General features: G+C 37.8%; 2 protein-coding genes across 2 annotated transcripts in view; one reads left to right on the top strand and one right to left on the bottom strand.

Moving 5' to 3' along the window:
• LOC134671969 (uncharacterized) overlaps positions 1-23,989 on the top strand; it is a 32,098-nt gene extending 8,109 nt beyond the window's left edge. The window contains exons 2-7 of the mRNA XM_063529853.1: positions 14,089-14,260; positions 14,513-14,653; positions 15,626-15,829; positions 16,911-17,150; positions 19,771-19,961; positions 21,094-23,989. Of these exons, the coding sequence (XP_063385923.1) occupies positions 14,089-14,260; positions 14,513-14,653; positions 15,626-15,829; positions 16,911-17,150; positions 19,771-19,961; positions 21,094-21,238 (1,093 nt within the window). The 3' untranslated portion in view covers positions 21,239-23,989. The remainder of the gene's footprint in view (positions 1-14,088; positions 14,261-14,512; positions 14,654-15,625; positions 15,830-16,910; positions 17,151-19,770; positions 19,962-21,093) is intronic.
• Positions 492-10,850, bottom strand: LOC134672168 (uncharacterized). Its single transcript, XM_063530068.1, has 4 exons — positions 9,489-10,850; positions 8,799-8,955; positions 1,285-2,660; positions 492-712 (listed from the first exon to the last, which is right to left on the bottom strand). Exons 1-4 carry the CDS (start codon positions 10,828-10,830, stop codon positions 546-548), a joined length of 3,042 nt encoding a protein of 1,013 aa, XP_063386138.1. The 5' UTR covers positions 10,831-10,850; the 3' UTR covers positions 492-545.
• Positions 23,990-24,300: the final 311 nt, after the last annotated feature.

Genomic DNA, 24,300 nt, shown 5'->3' with positions numbered 1-24,300 from the left:
ATTCATGGGATTGGTGGCACTATATAGCACCTAATAATAATGAATACGTACAATCATTAAATAATCTTATTATCTAGTTGTGGTCGGGCCAGGATGGATACTATCCTGGATGATGCGGCCCAAGCCTGGCGGACACACCATAGTATCCTGGAAATTAATTTTGTGTGTTTGTGCGCACGACATATCTGTAGTCATACGCATCTCTGTTTTTGCAAAATATATGTATATATACACAGGTAAGTATATAAAATTACACATATATAATTATATATCCAAATAGGGTAGGACTTCAATAGCACGAATCTCAAGGGAAACGCCAAAAAGTTCATGTTAACGAGTTTTCGTCTTAAATAAGCTATGGACTTAAAGTAAATGGTCTGTTAGTAAATAATTTCGTGGTATAGAGGTTTCTATTAAAACAATACATTTATTCGAGTTACGGGGGGTTTGGGCTTTGAAGGGGAGGGGAGTAGCATAAGTTGTTATGGATATCAGAGCAGAACTCTTATATGCCAAAGTTAGATATAGCGCAGCGTCGTCATATATCAATGTCTTTTAATGAAGTTGATCGGTATACCGCCTATGGGATACAATACAATACGTCGAGGCTCGTACTGCAATTGACGGGGGGTATTCTTAGAAGGTTCCACCCGAAACTGAGAGAGGAGCTTCGCCAAACCCACCCGCGATTGTAGCTGTGCGAAACGGTACCCTGAAATAATGCAATACAAAAACTAATTATCATCATGTCACAATTCAAATTCATATCAACATATCAGACAAAATAGCAGCTTTGCGATAATTCTAATCGAAAATTTAAAGCGTTTTAGTCCCGTTGAATCTGAGCCTAGGAATAAATTAACACACACATAATTACATTCCATAATTACATAATTGTATATTATGAATTTCATATCACTACACCTTATAAAACAAAGTCACCCCGCCGCGTCTATCTGTTTGTGTTTTTGTATGTTCGCGATAAACTTAAAAACAACTGAACGAATTTTCATGCAGTTTTCACCTATCAATCAATCAATAGAGTGATTCTTGAGGACGGTTTAGGTGTATAATTTGTTAACCCGTGCGAAGCCGGGACGGGTCGCTAGTGAATCTCAAAATAATGTACCTACTTATACAAAATAAACAACATCAATCACGTAGTTTGTTTTGTTTATATACTTTTAGAGGACTCATATCATATGGCACAAACTATAGGTTAAAAATGTACATATGTATAAACTTCTAAAATTACCTAAATAACTCATAACTCATAACACTCACCGATGCAGTTTCTAGGTCCAAGTCCGAAAGGCAAATATGCGCACGAGTGCCTCGCTGCCACATTCTCTGGAGAAAATCTCTCTGGGTCAAACTTCAAAGGGTTAGGGTATATATTCTCGTCATAATGGATACCGAGCGTTGAAATTTTAATATACTGATTTTTCTCTATAGTTACATTTGTACCGGGTATCGTATAGTTGCTGCTAGACTTTCTTTTCAAATCAGAAACAATTGGATACATTCTCAATGTTTCATCGAAAACTTGTCCCATGTAAGATAAATCTAAAACAGCTTGTAGGGTCATCTCGCCATCATGTTTCTTTAATACTTCTTTTATTTCTACCACCACCTTGTCTTGAATTAGTGGGTTGAGAGCTAATTCGTACAGTAAGAAACCCATTGTTGTCGCACTGGTTTCATAACCCCCAGCATAAAAACTAAATGCCTGTGCCGCTATTACCTCGTCAGTTAGTTCTAAACCAGTCTCAATATCCTTTTTTTTCGTTATTGGTCCAGAAATGTGCTTCTCTTCTCTCATTTTCAAAATTAAATCCATGAAATCATTTCTATTGGTTGGTTTGCCATTTCTTTGCGCAGTGACGTCTTTGACCAAATCGATAAAAAAAGTGGTAACTTCTTTTGGAAAAAGTGAGCCTCTAATTTTTACTAATATTCCAGGATACATCATCTCTAGGTCACGACTAAGGGTCATGGTGAATATTTTTCTATCGATCCTACGAAGGGTTTCGTGTTCTTGGTTAAATGTATCTATGTCTATGCCAAATGCGCAAGCGGCTATGGTCGCCAGCGTAAACGTTTGTGTCATATCGCGGACGTCTTGCTCCGGATTTAATTGTGTGACTCGGGCTATATACTTCACAAATTTATCCCCGCGTTCACTTAAAAGATGCATCATATTCTTTAGCTTTCCAGGAGTGAAAAGCGGAGAGAAGCGGCTTCGTAACAGTCGCCAGGTGTCGGCATTACCATGAAACAAATTCGCTCCGAAACCCGTTCTCTTGAACTCGTAACCACGGTTAACGAAAATATCGAAGTCTTTTATTAGTATATGCTTTATCACATCTAAGTCCCTTACTAACAATTCTGGGGATCGCATCACGAACATTCCTACCACCTTTTCCTCTGGGTACATATCGTAGATATCCTTAAATACGTGGCCCATGGGTTTTCTTCTCAGTACTGCATCCTGTACATTTCCGAAGAAGAAGGTCGGCCTTGGACCAACAACGTTTCGTTCATTCCAGTAATTATTGTACTTTGTGAAGTGGTAGTACAAGAAGGAAGCAATAACAAAAGATATCGTTAAAATGATTACCACCATTGTAACCTTACAATCTAATGCAAACTTCAAACTGCTAATGAAAATAAGTAAAATACTTAACTTCTCTCTTGTTATAAATATACAGATAATTCTTTTACTACCAATAGTTAAACACACTTTATGATATGTCACACCAGAGATAACAAATATGTAATGTAATACGATAATGACTATTAGCTTTGCCCTCAAATATGTTTGCGGGGAAACAAATTCATGGTATTCCGTCATACTATTAGTATAAATGTAGGTTCTCACTGTGGTGTAAAGAAGCCCACAGATTACCAATTCGCCGGACGATATCAGCCTGTCAGTTGTTCGTTGACAGTTGTCACCTTTTGCGTTTAACTGACAGGCTGATATCGTCCGGCGAACTGGTTATCTGTGGGCCCCTTAAAAGGCCCGACGGATGTTCGTTGCTGCTGTGGTTTTTGGGACGGTCCAGATGGCATTGGGGGTTCACTTGTATAACTAATTTGACGCCCTCTTCCAGTTATTCTTATTTTTCTACTAACGAGTTTACTTTGAAAAACCAAGGATGGTCAATATCTTTTGATGAAGCCGCTCTTGGGATACATACAACATGAGAGTAATGGTTAGTACCTACTAGAATTGACGAGAATGTTGTTGGGGGGTTCCATTCCACACGAGTTTTGCCAGACATACCCGGGATTGTACCTGCGCGAAGCGGATCCCTGAAATAATGTAATAAATAAATCACGGTTTATGGCCTAATCACGACACCTAATATATACTTGTATCTTATTCTTACTTTTTTTATTATATATAAACATTAAAACATTATTACTTTTCCGTGATTCAGTAACTAACATTAAATACTTAAAAACATTAAATGGGCTACTTGCATTAGTTTCGTGAACCAAAGATTTCTTTCGGAAAGATTGTTCGTTAGGGCCCAAGGGTGGATTTAAAAGAAGTGGAGCTGTCGCAGGCATCTACGAGCCCCGATGCAAATGATTTCGTCTAGTTCCGCGCAACAATTTTGTTTATTTTAATAAATTTTACACATGAACATATAATGACCCAGTAATGGGAACCATAATAGCAATGTTTAATGTAGTTTATTTTGACCGTATAATAAAATTGCATGAGACTTTTATTGCTGAAAAAAAGGACTTTTCAAAAACGTTGTCCAAATCATATTGTCCTCTCTTACAGCACTGCTGCATGCATGGGCTCAAAACAAAATTGTCAGTACATTGGCAGAGCCCTATTGCTTTTCCTGGTAATAGCCCTTTTCACATATGTTGTAATCCTACCCGTCAAAAAAAAAATCATAATTTTTTTTCTTTCAGTACAAACGGTATTTCTTGTATTTGGATTTAGTTATTGCAGAGTATTACCATATAAAATTAAATTACATTAGTATAAGCATTAAATATTAGTAATTTTTAAACAAAAACATTATTTTTGAATAAACGCGGGAACCTCAAAAAATGGGGTCACCTGACGAAAACATATGCATCGGGCTCGTAGTTTAGTTAGCCAGCTTATTAGTCGCCTAGGCCGATGAAGGATCACTTAACGTTTAACAACTTATTGAAAATTGAAAGTCCAGGTCTCTGAAAAGGACTGGTTCACTCAGCCAAGTGATTTAAATGTAATCTGAAAAAGTTCGAACCTATAACCTAACAGAACATAAAATTCATCAACGTCCAAAATAACTAAATGACTATACGACGTTCGGCCATCTGGTTAATTAAACGTTGCGATCAATGACGTGGCTGGTTCTTCTTCAGCCAACTAATTAACTGGCTAATTTCAGCAGTTGGCTGCGACAGAGCCACCAAGATTTTTGATATAAATTGTAATTTTATCTTGATATTCTCAAGTATATCTTGATTGTTCCATCAGATAAACAACTAGGTAATCGGTTAAGAGGTTTGGTAGGTATCGCTTTTAACCTCGTGCCGCCCAATGTGCAATACATTGTACAAAGTGACACTCAGCATAACTGCCCAGACTTAAGAAATTAAATTCAGAGCTAAACGCCCAGTGTGCAATACGCTGTACATAAAAGTTAATCAGATGTAAGTTTATAATTTTCGCGCAAAATTGGAATTTATCTAGAGGTCGTGAATGGTCGGTTCAGTGGCGACCATTTTGACAGCTGACGTTTGACAGATATTCATAGATAGTGTTGTACTTCCGCAATTATTCAAACACACGCGACACATGGGTATATAATCTTGATTTATTAAACGAACCTTGTCTTTTTTCGTTTAGAGAGTGACATAAAAATTATCCTAAATGTTTGTTTTATTGAAATATACTGTAATTTTTTTACAAAGGCACAAATAAATATATTTTTTTCTTAATTGTAAGATTATGTTCATCATATTGCACACTGGGCGCTACTGTTATAAAAATACATAATATAACCTACAACTGAAGGTTCTTTTTTGATAGTTTATTTTTAGGTCTGCATAATTATTTACTTGTTGAATACGCGATGGAAGACTTTTTGCCATCAGATAATAAAATTCGTGATCCTGAATACCAACTTTCTGGTGATGAACCAAATATTTAGAGTCTTAGTGAAAAAGTTTCGAAGAAAGTGATACTGAAATACACCAAACATACAATAACTTATATATTAATAAGAAGGATATTAAATTTTATGTTAAGGAAGTTTATTAACTATTTTTCAGACCGTGTTATAAAGCATTTCAGTGTCAAATATGAATGTTAACATACATGAAAAAGTGGCCCTAACCTAAAAAAATTATCTAATTACTATTTTTGATTTACGTTGCTTATTATATAACTATTTAAGACGAATAATAATAGTCAGAGGCTACGTTATCGCGATTACGTGCCTTAAAGTTGATTTAAAAAAGTATATTATATTACTTATAACATCAATCAAAAACCCAATGTGCATTTAAATGAACAAAAGATACGATGGTAGAATTCATTTTACTGTATTCATTTTTATTCACATATACCCAGAAAAAAATATAAAAAATCCTGCTCGAGATTTTTGTAAAAAAAAAATATTTGAAGTGCGTGGGCAGTTACGACTTCACTATATTATGGCTCATATATTGCACACTGGGCGTTTAGCTGATCTTGCGTTTTTTTTCTTGGGCGGCACGAGGTTAAGTTAATCGGGGATGCTGAATTGATTTATGTTATGACGGAGGGAAGGCCTAAAGCGGAGGGCGCAGTACCTCAATGTATCCAGTACTAATATCACAGAATAAATAATAGTACTAGGTACAGAAGACTCATTCTCTAACAAAACGCGTATATTACGATCAGGACAGATATGGCCGCTAGGGGGCTGTCCATAAATTACGTCATAGATTTTTGACCCCCCCCCCCCTAAAATCATCCAAAAATCATGCTTCGAATGACCCCGTTTCCTCCTACGTCATGCTACCATCATCCGATGTCCAAGCCCCCCCCCCCCCTAATTTGAAATGACGTAATTTATGAATAGCCCCTAGGTGGCGACAGCGCCACGCGCGGCTTACGGCTACGACTTATTAATTGGTGTGGAACGGATGCACTTGTAGCTACCTGTAGCAAAGCGACGAAATCGCGGAGTGAGCCACGCCTGCTAATATATATGCTAACTAGCAGCTCATAAAGTAATAAGCATTCGGACTCGTTAACCATACTACCACTAAATTGAGAATTGGTTTGAATTCAAATAAAAGGATCACATTTATTGAACCGTTCAAATCTTTATTAAAGAAAGCATATTAAAATGCGCTTATGAACGTCAAATAAAGCTACGCTGGCTCTAATCCTACACCTCTGACCCAAGAAGATTTAAATGTAGTAAGTGTAGGTATAGGTAGGTGTAAGTAGGCAAAAAGACCTGTCCGCCCTCGGAATACCCAACTGGCGTGAAGTGGCGCAGAATAGGGCAGAATGGCGCTCTCTTGTGTCAGAGGCCAAGATCCTCTTTGGGTCACTGAGCCAGTGATGTATGTAAGTGTAGGTACGTAGGTTGCCCTGAAAGTTTCGGGAATTGGAAAAAATACGCGTTTAAATGAAATAAAAGTACTTTTATTGTTTTTCAAAGTATTCTCCTTTGTGTTTAATGCACTTTTTCATTCTCTGAAACCAGTTTTCAAAACAGTTATTGAACTCTGAACTGGGGGTTGACGAAATGGCCATTTTATAAGCGTGGACTGCTTCTTCCGCGGTCTGAAAACGCTGACCACGCAACCGATTCTTTATTTTCGGGAAAGTAAAAAAATCGTTGGGACTTAGGTCGGGGCTGTACGGAGGATGGTCCAGTAATTCGACTTTTTCGCCCTTCAGATAGTCGTTTGTTTTCTGAGCAGTATGAGGGCTGGCATTATCATGGTGTAGTATAATACGGCGGTTAGGGTTATTTTTTCGCAGTTCAGCAAAAACAATCGGTAAACAAACGCCTATATACCAATCGGCATTGACAGTTCTTCGATCTTCAAGAGCAATAGTCGCCACGTGACCCGATTTGGAGACAAACGTGGCTACCATTTTTTTGATCGTGCTGCGAGAACGAACAACTTTTGTTGGCTTCGGCTCGTCTTCGTAAACCCATACTCGAGATTGGTTTTTGGATTCAGGCTCATATGCGTAAATCCATGACTCGTCACCTGACACAATACTAAAAACGGCAGTTGAGCTTCCTCCATTAAATCTTTTTAGGGTTTTGTGGCACCAATTGACACGGACCGTTTTCTGGTCGTCAGATAACAAGTGAGGAATCCACCGGGAAAACAACTTCCGCACGCCCAACTCTTGCTGTAAAATAACTTGTACCTGACTCATTCCAATGCCTAAAGTCTCCTGAATTTCCCGATATGTAACATGCCTATCTTCTTTTATCAGTTGGCGAACAACATCGATGTTTTGATCGGTAACGGCAGTTTTCGGTCGACCCTCACGTACGTCATCCGCAAGAGACACACGGCCACGTTGAAATTCCGAATACCACCTGTATATTGTCGTCTTCGAAGGTGCTTCACTACTAAAAGCAATAGTCAATCGGTCTCCACATTGTTGTTGTGTTAATCCACTTTTAAAGTCATAATAAATCATTGCTCTAAAACTTTCGCGGGACAGCTCCATTTTCACCAGCGACTCAACGACTTTAAAAAACAATTGAAAATAGAACATTGTTTTTTTTTTCTAAGTGGCCAGTGTTTTCGAATAATGAGACTATGCTTGTAACAAAGAGGTATAACACATGTCAAATATACGTTCCTAAGTATGCAATTCCCGAAACTTTCAGGGCAACCTACGTATGGGACCGGTGACAAACTCGGCGGGACAGATATTTTCAAAGCAACACTAACGGTACGAAACGTTCCTGTTCCTGGCCTGATGCGTCCGCTCGCCAACTGATCTGAACGTAAGTATCGTAAGATCAGTCATGGGATAGGTTCGTGAGGTTGCTTTAGAAGTTTAGATACCTGAAAGGGCAAATTGTGTTGTAGGGGCTCCTATTTCTGGACAGATGGATGGAGTAGTATTTTATATGGAGACGACTGCTATTATGACGGCACCACTATCCTAGGAAACCAGAGCTTTACAGCTTAAGGCGTTACCATTACCAAAGATCGTTATAAAGAAAAACTTTAAGAACAATAAACATATTATATACAAATTTAATTTGATCTATCTCACTTATCCTGATCTCAAAAGTCAAAATTAAAACTCATCCAGCATTTGTAACTTTTTTTTATTGTAATAGGATGTATGTATAATACTTACTCGAGTCGAGTACTTAGAAATTAAAATAAACTTATTTTAAATTGAAAAACTTATTCAATTATATACCTTCGGTTGAAAAACTTTTTAAATTATATACTTTCAGTTGAAAAACTTATTCAGTTATAATAATTAACTCTGGATTTTATTTTATTTTATTTTTAAATTACTTGCATATACTATGTTACTAACCATAGTTTTGATAAGTCTTGTGAATATGTAATTACTAACAATTTTATGGATATGTGTGTCTGAATTAAATAAATGAATTGAATTGAATAATACCTTAAATTTAAAAACCAATTCAATTATATTCATTCAATTGAAAAACTTGTTCAATTATATACCCTAGTCTCGCGCAATAAAGTATATGTTCGTACGTATTGCATCTAAATGTCAAAGGTAGATGTAATGCCGCGTCGTCATATATCAATGTCTCTTAATGAAGGTGATCGGTATACCGCCTATAGGATACAATATGATACGCCGAGGATCGTACTGCAATTGAAGGGGGGTATTTTTAGAAGGTTCCACCCGAAACTGAGAGAGGAGCTTCGCCAAACACACCCGCGATTGTAGCTGTGCGAAGCGGATCCCTGAAATAATGCAATACAGAAAATAATTATCAAACAAAATACCAACTTTGCTGGAAACAAGCCTGCTGACACTGCTGAACTAGTACCATTTTTAGTGCCCGTAAGGCCCGTCCTTAGATATTATACGTCAATGCATCCGAGTCAGAAACTCGATCCTCGCCGTTTCAGACAGCTGTCATTCGTTAGCGAATTTATCAGCGATATCAGGCATGTAAGTGGTCAAGATAACGTGATTGCGGATGCATTTTCACGCATCGAGACTATCACCTATTCATCTATGATAAACTCGCACAATTACAGCAGAATGACCAGTCTATCAAGCATTTATTACTAAAAAAGAATATAGAATCAAAGCACATCAGCCATTAGACCTTTGGGCATTTGGGAGTCCGTGTTCAGATATAATTAACACTTTGGTCGCTCCGATATATCTGAAGGCGACATACTTGTAGGGCACAAACTACATATCAATTAGATCTGAAACAGTAGTACTGATATTAGGTACCAAAATAACTCATGATCATGACATTTACCGATGCAGTTTCTAGGTCCAAGTCCGAAAGGCAAATATGCGCATAAGTGCCTCGCTGCCACATTCTCTGGGGAAAATCTCTCTGGGTCAAACTTCTCAGGGTTAGGGTATATCTTCTCGTCATAATGGATACCAAGTGTTGGAATTTTAATCAACTGATTTTTCTCTATAGTTACATTTGTACCGGGTATCGTATAGGCGCGATTAGACTTTCTTTTCAAATCAGAAACAACTGGATACATTCTTAATGTTTCATCAAAAACTTGGCCCATGTAAGATAAATCGAAAACAGCTTGTAAAGTCATCACGCCATCATGTTTCTCAAGTACTTCTTTTATTTCTACAACCACCTTGTCTTGGATCTCTGGGTTGTGAGCTAATTGGTACAGTAAGAAACTTAAGGTTGCCGAACTGGTTTCATAACCCCCAGCATAAAAACTAAATGCCTGTGCCGCTATGACCTCGTCAGTTAGCTCCAATCTCGTCTCAGTATCATTGTTTTTTCTCATTGGTCCGGAAATGTGTTTCTCTTCTCTCATTTTCAACATTAAATCCATAAAACCGTTTCTATTGGTTGGTCTACCATTTCTTTGCTCGGTGACGCCTTTGACCAAATCGATAAAGAATGTGATAACTTCTGCTGAAATTAGAGAGCCTCCAATTTTCACTATAATTCCAGGGTACATCAGCTCCAGGTCACGACTAAGGGACATGTGGGACATTATATTGTGGACCCTACGAAAGGTTTCGTGTTCTTGATTAAAAGTGTCGATGTCTACGCCGAACGCACAAGCAACTATGGCAGAATGGGTAAACTTTTGTGTCATATCGCGGACTTCTTGCTCCGGATTTAACTGTGTGACTCGGATTACATACTCCACAAATTTTTCCCCGCATTCGTTTAAAATATACATCATATTCTTTAGCTTTCCTGATGTGAAAAGTGGAGTCAAGCGGCTTCGTAGCAGTCGCCAGGTATCAGCAGTACCATGAAACAAATTCGTTCCAAAACCCGTTTTCTTAAACTCAAAGCCACGGCTCAAGAAAACATCGAAGTCTTTTATTAGTATATTCTTTATCACATCCAAATCCCTTACTAACAATTCTGGGGATCTCATCACGAACATTCCTACCACTTTTTCTTCTGGGTACATATCGTAGATATCCTTGAATACGTGACCAAAAGGTTTTCTTCTGAGAACTGCATCCTTTACATTTCCGAAGAAGAATGTCGGTTTTGGGCCAACAACATTTCGTTCATTCCAATAATTGTTGTATTTTGTGAAGTGGTAATACAGGAAGTAAGCAATGACAAGAAATATCGTTAAAATGATTACCACCATTGTAACCAAACAATCTAAGACGAACTAGCTTCTAGCTTCTTTCACATATTATGTAACTAAATATAGGTATTGAGCTAGATTTTTTTACTGCCAATAGTTAAACATACCTAATGATGTGTCACAGTGATAAAAAATATTCACTAGCTGTGCCCTCGGCTACGTTCGCGCAAAATTACATTCATGCATTTTCGTATAATATCTAAGGACGGGCCCGTAACACTAAAAATAGTACTGGTTCAGCGGTGTCACTGAAGAATTCGTGCCAATCGTGCAGTCTCGCAACTAGTGATTACTAATCGCGCGCGTGGTGTGAACTCATTAACCAATCGCGTTGTAGCGGTGTCACACCGCTGTACTGGCCCCATTCTTATTGCCCGTAAGGCCAGTCCTTAGATACCTATACGTCAATGCATTCATGTTATTCAGTGGCACTAGAATAAACTCATACGGTACGGTAAAAGGCCCGACGGATGTTAGTTGGTACCCTAGTTTCTGGGAAAACCCATGGCAATGGCATTGGAACATAACTGGCGCCGTCCTTTGTCTATAAAGCGCTCTCCCAAAAAGTCAGGTGCAGCCTTATACCTACCTAAATATATGTACAATGCCTAAACCGCCAAGTGGCTCATATACGCATTCTTGAAAATTCCATCATTATTGTAATGCCTGATCACGAATCACGACACCTATTAGAATAGGTACTCGTGTATTATTTTACTTCTTTATTATTATTACTTTTCCGTGATTGAGAAAAAGACATTAATCTCTTGAACATGAAATTATATGCTTCGCTTTCGCGTTCTGTGTACCTATTTATTAACTTAATGGTGCACAATAATAGTACATTACTACAGAGGCCGGGACGAAAGGGGTTGCCGGCCGAAGACATATAGACGGCCGAGCGAAGCGAGGCCGGATAGGTCTGAGCGCGGGCAACCCCATTTCCCGCCAAGGTATGTATAGTGCTTTTCTCAAACATGCAATGAAATAAATAAAATAAAAAATCCACGAAACCCAAGTTTTATTTATAGAAAAAACTAAAAGTAAACTACACCCAAAATATAACCAACACGTACCTATATCATTATCACGCGTATGTTTTACACGAGTCGTGTATTTTTACTACCTGTATATTTTCATGTATCTTTGATTTTTTCGCCTTGTATCCGTCTGACTGTCGTTTTCGTCACATAAGTTTACATAGTCATTCATGTTGATATCATGTTTCACATACATTATTGGTTTATGCATGGAGTAAATAAGTATAATTTCCACAGTGTTGACGAATTTGTAGTTACATTCATTTAAAATATGCCAAAAAACTGTTTCTAATAAACTGTAAGCCATTTTTCTTAGTTTCTCAAATAATAAAATTGCCATAAGCAACCATATACATACTTCGTCTTTGACTTGGCGGCAGAGGCAGCAAGTTATTTAAAATCAATAATTCTGCTTACGCTGCCAATTCCAACACCTACGAATACAATTAATATTAATTTCATTATTTCGACGGAACTCATATATATATTAAAGTCAAAATGAATGAATGAATATTTTTCAACTTTACCTCCATAACAATTTAAAAAATATAACACGCGTGTTTGAGTAGACCTTTTTACCGCTAACGTTTAGATGAAATATTTTAAACGTTTTTATTTGTGTAAGTAGTTAAATTTATAATTTAAAATTATAGAATGTTTTATTTATTAAGTTCATGTTGATTTATTACAAATAAAACTGCAAATTATAGCAAACATTGTTTTTTTGTTTTTTTTTATAGGCGTAGTGGCAGAGTGTCATTACGAACCATAAAGCAAATACTGCCTCTAGTTTTTTTTTATGGATGAATGCCACGATGCTGTGTCACAAATATCTGTGAAATGAAAATTAAAAAAGAGGACTTTGCCGGCCTAGGCCTGCAAGATGTGTATGAAATTCCATTAACGACCTTTTGTCCTAGCCGCGCCTGAAACGTCATACTTCGCAGCCTATTATAAGGAACATAACATCAATATTTCATTGCATGTTTGAGAAAAGAATATTTACTTAGGTACTTTTCATCACACCTGCTCGGAAAAGATATTATTTCATGCAGGTGTAGGTACTTAAGTGAAAATGTATATATTGTTCCCGCGACAGTTATAGATTGTGGAAAAAACTATAACTTCCTAGGGAGTTATAGCTTTTTTTAGAAGCCGTGTGCTTGTTTTCCACCAGCGCGGTGTTAAAGGATTCAAAGATAATTATTCTTTATTACCATTTCTAAACGTCACCTTTGTCTGAAAGTTATCTTGAGACCTTACTTCACGACCTTTTAGATATATCTCAGGAAGTTCTGAATCAGATAAGAATTCAATACAAATTGAAGATATGAATAATAAATGGTAAGCAAACTTCGTTATTTGTATTTCGGAGGTACACATTTTACGCTGTTAAAAACGAATAGTCCTCTGAATACTACAGTCCGTTTTTTTAGCATTAGAAAAAACTTCGCAGAAGTAAGCTTGTGGTTCCAAATCCGGCACTTTTAGCGGTAATAATTTGAAGTAAATTATATATATTGACCATGCTACTTTAGATAATTCAATAATTATTAACAATTAAAGAGCCTGATAAAAACTGCACGCTTGCTTCTGTGGAGTTCTTTCTAATGCTAAAAAAAACGAACTATAAGACAGTTACAATTTTACTATTTCTTTTTCTGAAAGATAGTTTATTTAGTACTTTTAGTAGCTCATAAATAGTTTAGTAATGAATAACAGTGTAATTTATTTTATGAAACAATTACGGTAAAAAATATAGTTTTTTAATCTTTTGTATTTAAATTTGAAGGTGGATACTTATTGTCTTCTGACACAAAAAAAAACTTATAGTTCAATGCCAGGGTTTTTTTGGTACCTATTTAGAAACATAATACAATGTAGAAACTGGATATTTGTAATATGTATACTATACGATAACAACTGATTTGAATTAATATTTTAATTTAAGTGCAGTTGGCCGAGGGTGTATAATGTATAAATCATCTATTCTAGTGTCTACCGAGCGAATAATGAAATCGTGTTACTAGGTATCATATAAATGTCAATGAAAATTAATAACTTTATTAATAAAATTATAGTGTTCTTTTTTATATTTATATGAAGGAATACAAACTGATAATCTCAATATAAATTACTTACTAAGAATTTACCTCGTATAATTATAAGTGAAATTGTATATTGAGAAAAATAAATCATGTTTTTATTTTATTTTCAGGTACATGAAACCATTAAATTTCTGCAAAATGTCAGTATCAAGTAACGCATCTCAACTAATCACTCAAAAGACGAAAGAATCTTTTGAGGACGCGCTTCCAAGCATCATGGACACTATCACCACTAACACACAGTTTGCAGACGTCCCCGAAGTTGGGAATTGGGTGAAAAAGGTAACTAAACGAAGTACTTCTAGGTGTAGCATTTATGTGAGGCGGTTGGTAAGAATTTATTAAGGGGCCCACTGATTAACAGTCCGCCGGACGGTATCGGCCTGTCAGTTGTTCGGAACTGTCAAAATTTTGTTCTAACTGACAGGCCGATATTGTCAAGTGGACTGTTAATCAGTGGGCTCCTTTAAGGCTAGCTACAGACTGATTAAAGTGATTAAGGTTGGGTGTGACTGAATTAGTTGCGTTTTGCAGACGCTGGATTATAACTTAGGAGGAGGGAAGAAAACGAGAGGTATGACAACACTCCTTGCGTATGAGATGTTTGAGAAACCAGGGAATGTAACTGACGAAACCATTCATTCAGCGAAAATGCTTGGCTGGTGTGTGGAGATGGTAAGTGTCTTTATCTTGTATTCGATTTTTTTTTATACTACTTAAACTAAACTCACCATCCTCCAAGGAACCCCAAAGATGTCTGGAAGAGATCGCTTACAGCGATAAAACCGCCTGTTGCTACCTTTATATACATTGTAAATCTGTTATAGTATTTCCTTTGTGGTGCAATAAAGTGTATTTACTTTACTTACTTACTTGGGCCAAATTCGACAAGTACAACTGTCAGATTTTATTGCATACTGAGTGTTGATTCCATCAACGGTGGATAATATCATTTGGTACAACCAAAACTCAACTCTAAACTAAGGGTGGTTCGGCTTGGTTCGCTTGTCACCCTAACTGTGGATTGTTAATGTCAAATTTTATTGTACGTATTCGAGAACTTATGATTTTTCCCACATCAACGGGAGATCAACACGATACGTCAAACGTCGCTTGTCGAATAGGGGTCCTTACTTTACTCACCATGTCCTATTTTCCATGCAAGTTGCATGTGTACCCGTAATCATATTTATGATACTACTACTATTACTACTCGTACTATTTTACTATTTAGTTACGATTTCACACAACTGAAATCACAGATCCTAAGGAGATACAGGTAGGTACTATGCATATGATCACGCGTTGTTAAAGTACCGAGTTATATTTTGGGGAACTGTGTCCATTCAAGCATACGCGCACATCTAATTTGTACGAGAAAGATTTACAAGTGTTTAATTATGACTTATGAGTCTTGATCTTTGTATGTACCGATACAATTGTAAAAAAAAAAATGATTAGATTAGATACATATTCTACTTAACTAACTCTTTTCATAACTCTACAACGCCCAAAATAACCTTTCAAGCTCTTTTTGCATTATTTTCCTAACCAGAATCATTATTTACAAATAGAGCCCCGAGGAGGATTGAACTCAGGACCTTCCGTGTTATAGTTTTAAGGGTTATTTTTCTGTGTTTCCTTCAGCTACAAGCATACCTGCTCATACTAGACGACATAATGGACAGTTCGTCGACGCGCCGCGGTATGCCGTGTTGGTACCGTCTGCCGGACGTCGGCACGCGCGCCATTAATGACGCCATCTTGATTTACTCCTCCATGTTCCACGTCATCAAGACGCAGTTCGGGGGAGAGAAGTTCTATACCAAGATATTGGAATTGTTTAATGAGGTAAGAAAGTAAGCATCAGTATCACTCATATTTCGTCAGGTTACACCAAAACTCACTAAATAGTAAATACCTACCACTACAAGTTCATAGCTATAGTGAACTGTATTAGTACTATAATAAGGTTGGTTTTTATTATATTGTTTTTAGTAATTAGTAAGTTTCTGTTGTCACCTGACGATTTGAAATTTAACGGTGAATATCGTTCAAATTTAGCAGGCTAGGTACTGTAAAATTTTCTCTCTTTTTAACGACTATATACAGATGTGAAAAAACGTAAATAGTTATTTTTAATACAGTTGCTCAAAAAGTGCTACTTTACGTAGCTGTTTAGCGTGCGGAAAGTTGGTTATCTCGAACTAGTGCTTTTTACTTTTCCAATTTTTTTAAATTTATACTTGTTCCAATTCACGACTACTTATTGATGAGTGTTAATATTAGTTTCCTTTCAACGTCGTAATCAGCATAAAAACCTACCGTTAATGTAAGAATACGAAAAATATTACATATTTCATATTTAATTACTTACCTCTTCATCATTATAACACGTTTATTTTTTAATATTCAATATTGAAAATTCCGTTCTTAATAAGTTGACTGAATGGAACGGAATAGCTGCCAAACGCCCATAGATATAATATACTTAAAGACGACGTCTAACCGAGCTGTCACTGTTACCACTTTTGTTTAGTGTACGATTAACAATGTTTTTCTTATTTTTTCGCAACTGTATTAAAAAACGTCGTTCGATACACGTGCGGAAATGTCATTCTTCACTCGTCCCGAGTCTTGCCACTCGCCTGCGGCTCGTGGCAAGATATCTCGGTACTCGTGAAGTAATGACATACCTTCCGCACTAGCATCGAAATGTACTATTACGATACAAGTGCGAAAAAGAGGAAATTCAAAACGAGTGGCGATAAATTAAAACACGACCAAAGGGAGTGTTTTAAATCGACACGAGTGTTTTTAAAGCCTCTTTCCACTAAACTATAAGGTAGGTATTTTGTACCACTATTGCAACATACGTTGTTACGCGGCAGCTCACCATATAAGAAATATAAAATCAAAATTTCATTTGCAGACTCTGTTCCAAACCTCAATCGGGCAACACCTAGATCTGACGATGGCGAATCGTCACAAAAACGACTTCAGTCTGTTCACGATAGAGCAGTACAACGCTATCGTCAAGTACAAGACTGCGTACTACACGTTCAAGCTGCCGGTGTGTTTAGGCTTGCTATTGGCCAACAACACAGATCCGGCCAAGCATAAGAAGGTAGAGGACATCTGCCTCGATATTGGCAGATTCTTTCAAATACAGGTGCGTATGTTTACTGATCTTCCTTCTGGTCGTTCCCTCATGTGTGAGGTTCGTGGCCATATGCAATTGTTCTCTTCTAATCGTCACAACTACAGTCTGTTCACGATAGAGCAGTACAACGCTATCGTCAAGTACAAGACTGCGTACTACACGTTCAAGCTGCCGGTGTGTTTAGGCTTGCTATTGGCCAACAACACGGATCCGGCCAAGCATAAGAAGGTAGAGGACATCTGCCTCGATATTGGCAGATTCTTTCAAATACAGGTGCGTATGTTTACTGATCTTCCTTCTGGTCGTTCCCTCATGAGTAAGGTTCGTGGCCATATGCAATTGTTCTCTTCTAATCGTCACAAAAACGACTTCAGTCTGTTCACGATAGAACAGTACAACGCTATCGTCAAGTACAAGACTGCGTACTACACGTTCAAGCTGCCGGTGTGTTTAGGCTTGCTATTGGCCAACAACACAGATCCGGCCAAGCATAAGAAGGTTGAGGACATCTGCCTCGATATTGGCAGGTTCTTTCAAATACAGGTATGTTTACTGATCTTCCTTCTGGTCGTTCCCTCATGTGTGAGGTTCGTGGCCATATGCAATTGTTCTCTTCTAATCGTCACAAAAACGACTAGTCTGTTCTAATCGTCACAAAAACAAGTACAGTCGGATCACGATAGAACAGTACAACGCTATCGTCAAGTACAAGACTGCGTACTACACGTTCAAGCTGCCGGTGTGTTTGGGCTTGCTGTTGGCCAACAACACGGATCCGGCCAAGCATAAGAAGGTTGAGGACATCTGCCTCGATATTGACAGATTCTTTCAAATACAGGTATGTTTACACGTTCAAGCTGCCGGTGTGTTTGGGCTTGCGGATCAGGCCAAGCATAAGAAGGTTGAGGACATCTGCCTCGATATTGGCAGATTCTTTCAAATACAGGTGCTTATGTTTACACTTCTTTCTAGTCGTCACCTGGCGTGGCTCACTCCGCGATTTCGTCGTTTTGCAACAGGTTGCTACAAGTACATCCGTTCCACACCAATTTTGGTGGTTAGTCATAAACCGCGAGTGGCGCTGTCGCCACCAAGCGGCCATATCTGTCCTAATCGTAACAGACGCGTTTTGTTAGAGAGTGAGTCTTCTGTACCTAGCACTAGTAATTATTCTGTGTCGTTACCTCAAGTGTGAGGTGTTCGTGGCCATTGCTATCTCCATGCAGCCCGGTTAAACTCGTAATAAACAAAACCAAAAGGTATAATTAGCTTAAGAAGTGAATATAAAAGGTGAGTATAAATATTGTCATTTAGAGTGTATCGAGGTAAGTTATATCCACATGCTAAATATTTTAAGGGTCTGTCTAATGTTTATTGAGACCATTTACCTTGTATGCCTCGTTGTTGGCAGGTTCTTTCAGGTGCCTATTTTCTAAAATTTCTAGTAGTACCCTCACGTCTAAGGGTCGTAAGTCGTAACCATATGCAATTGTTCTTTTCTATATACAGCCTAGTTTCAACAAAAATGACAATATACGCTCAAGTGCATCAAGGGGGAGAGTCATTGGACAAATCGTCAGGTGACGACCAAAAGCCGCTAGTTACTGTTGCCAAATTTAGAACTGCTAGTACCAAAATAAGGTTAATTTTTGTTTAATTATATTTTTGCAATTAGTGAGTTTTGGTTATCACTTAACGAAATATTGCCACTTAGTGACCTTAGTGTCAAGGTAAGTTTTATCAATGTGATAAATATTTACCAATTTGTTCAGTGTTTACTGAAATATAAACCGTTTACGATAAATTAATTTGGACTGAGGCCTCGGCATTAAAAATTTCCATACTTGCTTTTGCTTACTTCGTAGTAAAACGTAAACCTACTACCCAGAGCCAACTCTTGCTTCTATAAAATCTGCATATCCGTGCCATGATCGCATACAGGAAATACTTGGAATATTAATGCGTGAATTTGCATTAAATACTAGCTTAGACATGATCTTACATGTGCTCTTCTTTTGTCAACGCGTTTATTCAAGAGTCAGTATAATTGCTAGGTCTGTCTAATATTAAAACCCCCCATTGTGAATACACAAAGGAAAATATTGTCTTAAAATCATCATCATCATCTCAGCCATAAGACGTCCACTGCTGAACATAGGCCTCCCCCTTTTTTGGGGGGTAAATGCCATAATCGCCACGCTTGGCAGGCGGGTTGGCGATCGCAGTCGAGTCCACCGAATTGTCTTAAAATGTAGATAGATAATTCAAAAATCGTGACGCCGCATGCTTGAGCTCTCTCAGATTGTAATCAGTCATATTTTTCTATCTTGCATAAGTAGGTCACTTGAGGAAAACTATAGATACAGTCGGTGCCGTAACATAAGTACCTATCCACTTTTCTATACAGCTAGTATGGCGACGTGGGCACTTTGGTTGGAGTATATAGGTACTATTGTTAGGTAGGCTGTTATGTCCACGTTATGTCAGTCAACCATGATCTAAACCGAAGAGATTCGAGTTAGTGCAGGGTCATACAGTTAAAGTAGGTAAAATTAAAAAGATTTTAATACCCATACTTGTCTGGTTTATAATTTTTTGAAAAAGTAACCAAATTGAATTTGTTCACCAGGACGACTACATAGACTGCTACGGCGACGAGTCAGTAAGCGGCAAGAAAGGCACGGACATCCAAGAGGGCAAGTGCTCGTGGTTCGCGGTTCAGGCGTTGCAGCGGTGCGACGCCAACCAGAGGACCGTGTTCTGCGCCTGCTACGGCAGCCACGAGCCGGCGCATATTGAGCGGATAAGGATACTATACAGGTTTGTTCAAGAGATTTCTGAATTACTCTTATCTTAGCAGTGCAGTCGTGGTCAACGACGAACGATTCTACGCCAGTTCTCCCTGGCAGATGCTTCTCTGGCACATGTGTTAAGTGGGGTATAGGGAACGTCCTCCTGTCCTACAGCCGTTGCCATTGCCAACAACAAGTCTCACCATGGCCCGCTCTCCACGTCGCGTCAGATGTCCGAAGTATCTGAGGATACGCGCTTTGACCGTAGCTGAGAGCCTCTCTTTCGCTACGGCGACGAGTCAGTAAGCGGCAAGAAAGGCACGGACATCCAAGAGGGCAAGTGCTCGTGGTTCGCGGTTTAGGCGCTGCAGCGGTGCGACGCCAACCAGAGGACCGTGTTCTGCGCCTGCTACGGCAGCCGCGAGCCGGCGCATATTGAGCGGATAAGGATACTATACAGGTTTGTTTATGAGATTTCTGAGCAGTGCAGTCGTGGTCAACGACGTACGATTCTACGCCAGTTCTCCCTGGCAGATGCTTCTCTGGCACATGGATAACTGATGAGTAGGTACCGAGGTCACGGTCCGGTGCGGTAGCAATAGCTACCGAAGACAAGAAAGGACTTTACGTATCTCTATAAAAACGCCCCACGTGCATATCTTACTTACATCAATTGAATTATAAGTAGGTATATAGGTAATTGAAGTGAAAACTTCTTTAGCGGCGCTGTGCACTTTTTGAGGTGGGGAAAAATGTTAGACTCGAGACAGCGTAAGGCGTAAAGCGTAACCCTCTCTTTCTACCGCGCGGCGAAAATGTATGCCTGAGCCTGTTGTTTCCTTTAGGCGGCGCAGGGCGCTTGCATGACGTCACGTGTGACGGACAATGTCATTGTGGTTTTGCCATCTAGTGAGTTTCCCTCAAACTGGTATTAATATAACTGTAGTTACTCATAGTGATGTGCTTAGGGGTTTCAAGTAATGCGACGAAATAACTCTGGATGGCGTTAACCTCAATTATACATAGTGCTGCAGACATTTTGCACTAAATGGCGCTGTTATTAATATTTTGAGTTACAATGTCGTTGAGTTTTCACTTCTGACGGCACTCCCGGAGTGCAACCAGTTGTTTTTTTATTAAAAATTATTTTTTTCTTTCAGACAGTTACAACTGCCGGAACTTTACGCGGAAACGGAAGCGAAAATGTACGACTCGCTGATAAGCCAAGCTCGAGCGATGCCCGAAGATCTGTCGCCTACTCTATTCGTCAAACTTATTGATATGCTCAACAAGAGGAGCTATTGATAGGCTGGAAAAGTGGTATTGGTGTGTAGGTAGATAAATAACATCATAAAATAATACAGATCTAGTGCATATTTTCCATCGTATTTTCACGGAAACTTACGAACGTGTCTTGTTACTTCAGTCAGTCTCGGTAAAAAAAGTACTGACATTGACTGAACTAGCATGACAAATACGAACGTTTCCGAGAAAATACGATGGAAAAAAATTATGCACTACATCTGCACATGTTTATATATTTTCCAAAGCTCTCGGTTAAAGTTTATTGACGATGCTAATAGTGATTGGTAGTTTTGCGTCAAATTTTGATATTGTAGTCGATTTTATTCATTGCTCAATAATTTACTAGTTTTTTTTTCTCGTCGAAGGCACTTGTTACTGACGAAGGTCTGATCACATAGCTACCTATTTGTTTATTTAAAGTGATACACTATATACAGGGTTACTTTTTTACCAGTACAATAAATCAACATACGTAATTGTTGCCAAAAATAAAAAATACCAGCATTCTTTGTTACTACTATTTGGGAACAAAAAAACAAAAATACCAATGCCCGAACTTATCCGCTAAAGTACTAGAAAATGTGGATGCCTTACGCATCAATTAGCAAACGCACGAACTGGCAACTGTTTGTTTACGTCATCGCGCGCGATTTCATACCGTTGACACCTTGTAATTAGTGCAACCAGAAGTTACTAAATTGGTGAAGGATAAATTAATTGTAGCGAAATAAAAAAAAAATATTTGTGCAATGTGATCTATTATCGATACCAATGATGTGGTAAAATGTATTGTACCGGTAAAAGAGTAACCCTGTATTTAACATCTTAATTACATCAGTAGGAATCCATATGTGATGTTGACATATTCTCTAGTTTTGCTTATTTTAATATGAGTAGGTACAGTCAACGGTAAAAATATGGGTGTAGACAACTTACTCAAAAATATGTCCCATAGTTCTTAATTCACTGACATAAAGAGTTACGGGACATATTTTTGAAATGATTTGTACTTACACCCATATTTTTACCGTTGACTGTACATGTTTTAAAACGAATTGACTGTATATAATGATGTTGAATTAAATATATTTATGGGCATTTTTTCGATATTTACCACACATCTAAGTCAAATAAGTTATTATGCATATGGATAAAATAAACTATTGCTACGATATACCTAATGAAATACTGAGGTTGCTATTCTTATTTCACGTTTTTTCTTTCAATATCGCGCTGGCACTGAATGTGTTATGTTATGTATATTCGTGAATGACAAATTGTTTTAATCCAATTAATTTACTACCTTAACTCAAATGGTCAATATTTAAGCCTTCACAAGGTATATTTGATTTAGGAGCTACACTTATAGAACCTTTCGTAAACCAAATACCTAGAAGCATTTCTTTTATTCATAGTTTTATCCAAACAAATGAAATTCATCCCAATTTACTGCACCACAAGGTTCAAATTAAAAAAAGAAAAGTTTGTATTTAACGAGGGCCATATGAGGTATGACAAAATCTGTCCAGGGTTAAAATTTATTTTAGGTATATCAGTGTAGTAGTATGTGGGTGGAGGTGTTTGTAAGGTGTTGGCAACTTTTATATTAGGTACATATTATGCTCTTAGTACAATCTCCAGCAGAAGTTACTAAGCGGGCGAGGTGTTCGAAATTACCTTGACACCTCTTATTCTCTTAACAATAAAGTCGCGTCAAGATCATTTTGAACACCTGGCGCGCTTTGAACCTTCTGCTGCTGACTGTACTTATTAAGCCCCATTTTAGACGGTTCAAGAACTTACATGCGATTTTCATTATATTGCCGTATTTGGTCGATCGACTGACTTCATTGTACCACCACCACCACCACCACAGATGGTTATAGCAATGTATCGAAAATAACAGTCTAAATGGGACTTTAAACATGACTTCAAAGACTGATAACTTCTATGTATAATGTACCTCGAATTTTAGTCAGAAATGTATAAAATACGCTCCACTATAGATAGAATTGTCGCACAATACAATTATAACTCCATGTATTGGCTATATGTGAAGTACAGTGTCGGGGAACCAAATGCGATTGCAGCGCACGTCGTGGCAAAAATAAAAACTCTTGGGCTCAAGTAATAATTAATTATTCATGTCAGATTACATGTTAAATGTATAAAAAGAGTTTTTTCGTTGACAGAGGACAAATTGTTAATATAGCCCAAAGCCGCCAGGCGCACGCCTATCTAGTGCACATAGCATTAGGGTGAATCAACTTTTTCTTGTCACTAGTTGCCCTTACGGTCTCCTGGGTCACTCTTAAAATACTAGTTATTTCGTATTTAAATGAACCAAACTTGAATTTTTTGGTAGTTATTTAGTTGGCCTTTCCATAATGGGACATCTACAGTCTACTAAGCACGTTTGTAGAACATGGTACAGCAGCTCTTCTAAGAAACTATGCTTCTATTGTCTCCTGGCTCATGGGACAGAATAACAACAAGAAATAGTTGATCGACCCATTAAACTGTGCCAATACATAGAGTATTTATCAGATTATTTAAATAAAAAATATGTTTTGATTGTTTGGTTGACTCTAGTTAAACTAGAATTGTTTGGAGAAAAATGTGTAACATAAAATATAAATTGTAATGATTATTAATGTTGATTTAAATGTATTAAATATCTAAATGTTGTTTTAACTGTTGTAAGTAAAATAAGATAATTATTTTATGAATAAAATTGATTCTAATATTAAAGTTATTTACTTAATTTTTTATTTAATAAGGTATTAGGTTTCCCACCGTCGGTAAATCGCTTCAAGATAATGATATCTATTGATATTAAAAATATCAGATTTGCATTACATTTTCTAGTTTATGGCTCCTCTACACGATGGGCCAGCGCCGGCCACTCCAAGGGGCGCAGCCATGCGGTAGAATGAGATAGCAATATCACTTGCTCCCTCTAACCCATAAATGTGTCCCTTGGAATGGCCGGCGTTGGCCCATCGTGTAGAGGAGCCATTAGAGGCTGACTGAGGGTTGTGTTTATTCCATTTTCGACCTTA

This window comes from Cydia fagiglandana, chromosome 16 (genome assembly GCF_963556715.1).
Source record: "Cydia fagiglandana chromosome 16, ilCydFagi1.1, whole genome shotgun sequence".
NCBI lineage: Eukaryota > Metazoa > Arthropoda > Insecta > Lepidoptera > Tortricidae > Cydia > Cydia fagiglandana.
This window is presented reverse-complemented; position numbering and strand designations above follow the sequence as displayed.

What these genes read in the sequence shown, in the direction of transcription:
- LOC134672168 (XM_063530068.1), bottom strand. Translation starts at nt 10,830, where the DNA reads ATGGTGGTAATCATTTTAACGATATTTCTTGTCATTGCTTACTTCCTG. An exon ending in ATACCGATCACCTTCATTAA is followed by an intron (nt 2,661 to 8,798) that starts GAGACATTGATA and finishes TATTTTCATTAG; the next exon opens with CAGTTTGAAGTTTGCATTAG. An exon ending in TGGACCTAGAAACTGCATCG is followed by an intron (nt 713 to 1,284) that starts GTGAGTGTTATG and finishes GCATTATTTCAG; the next exon opens with GGTACCGTTTCGCACAGCTA.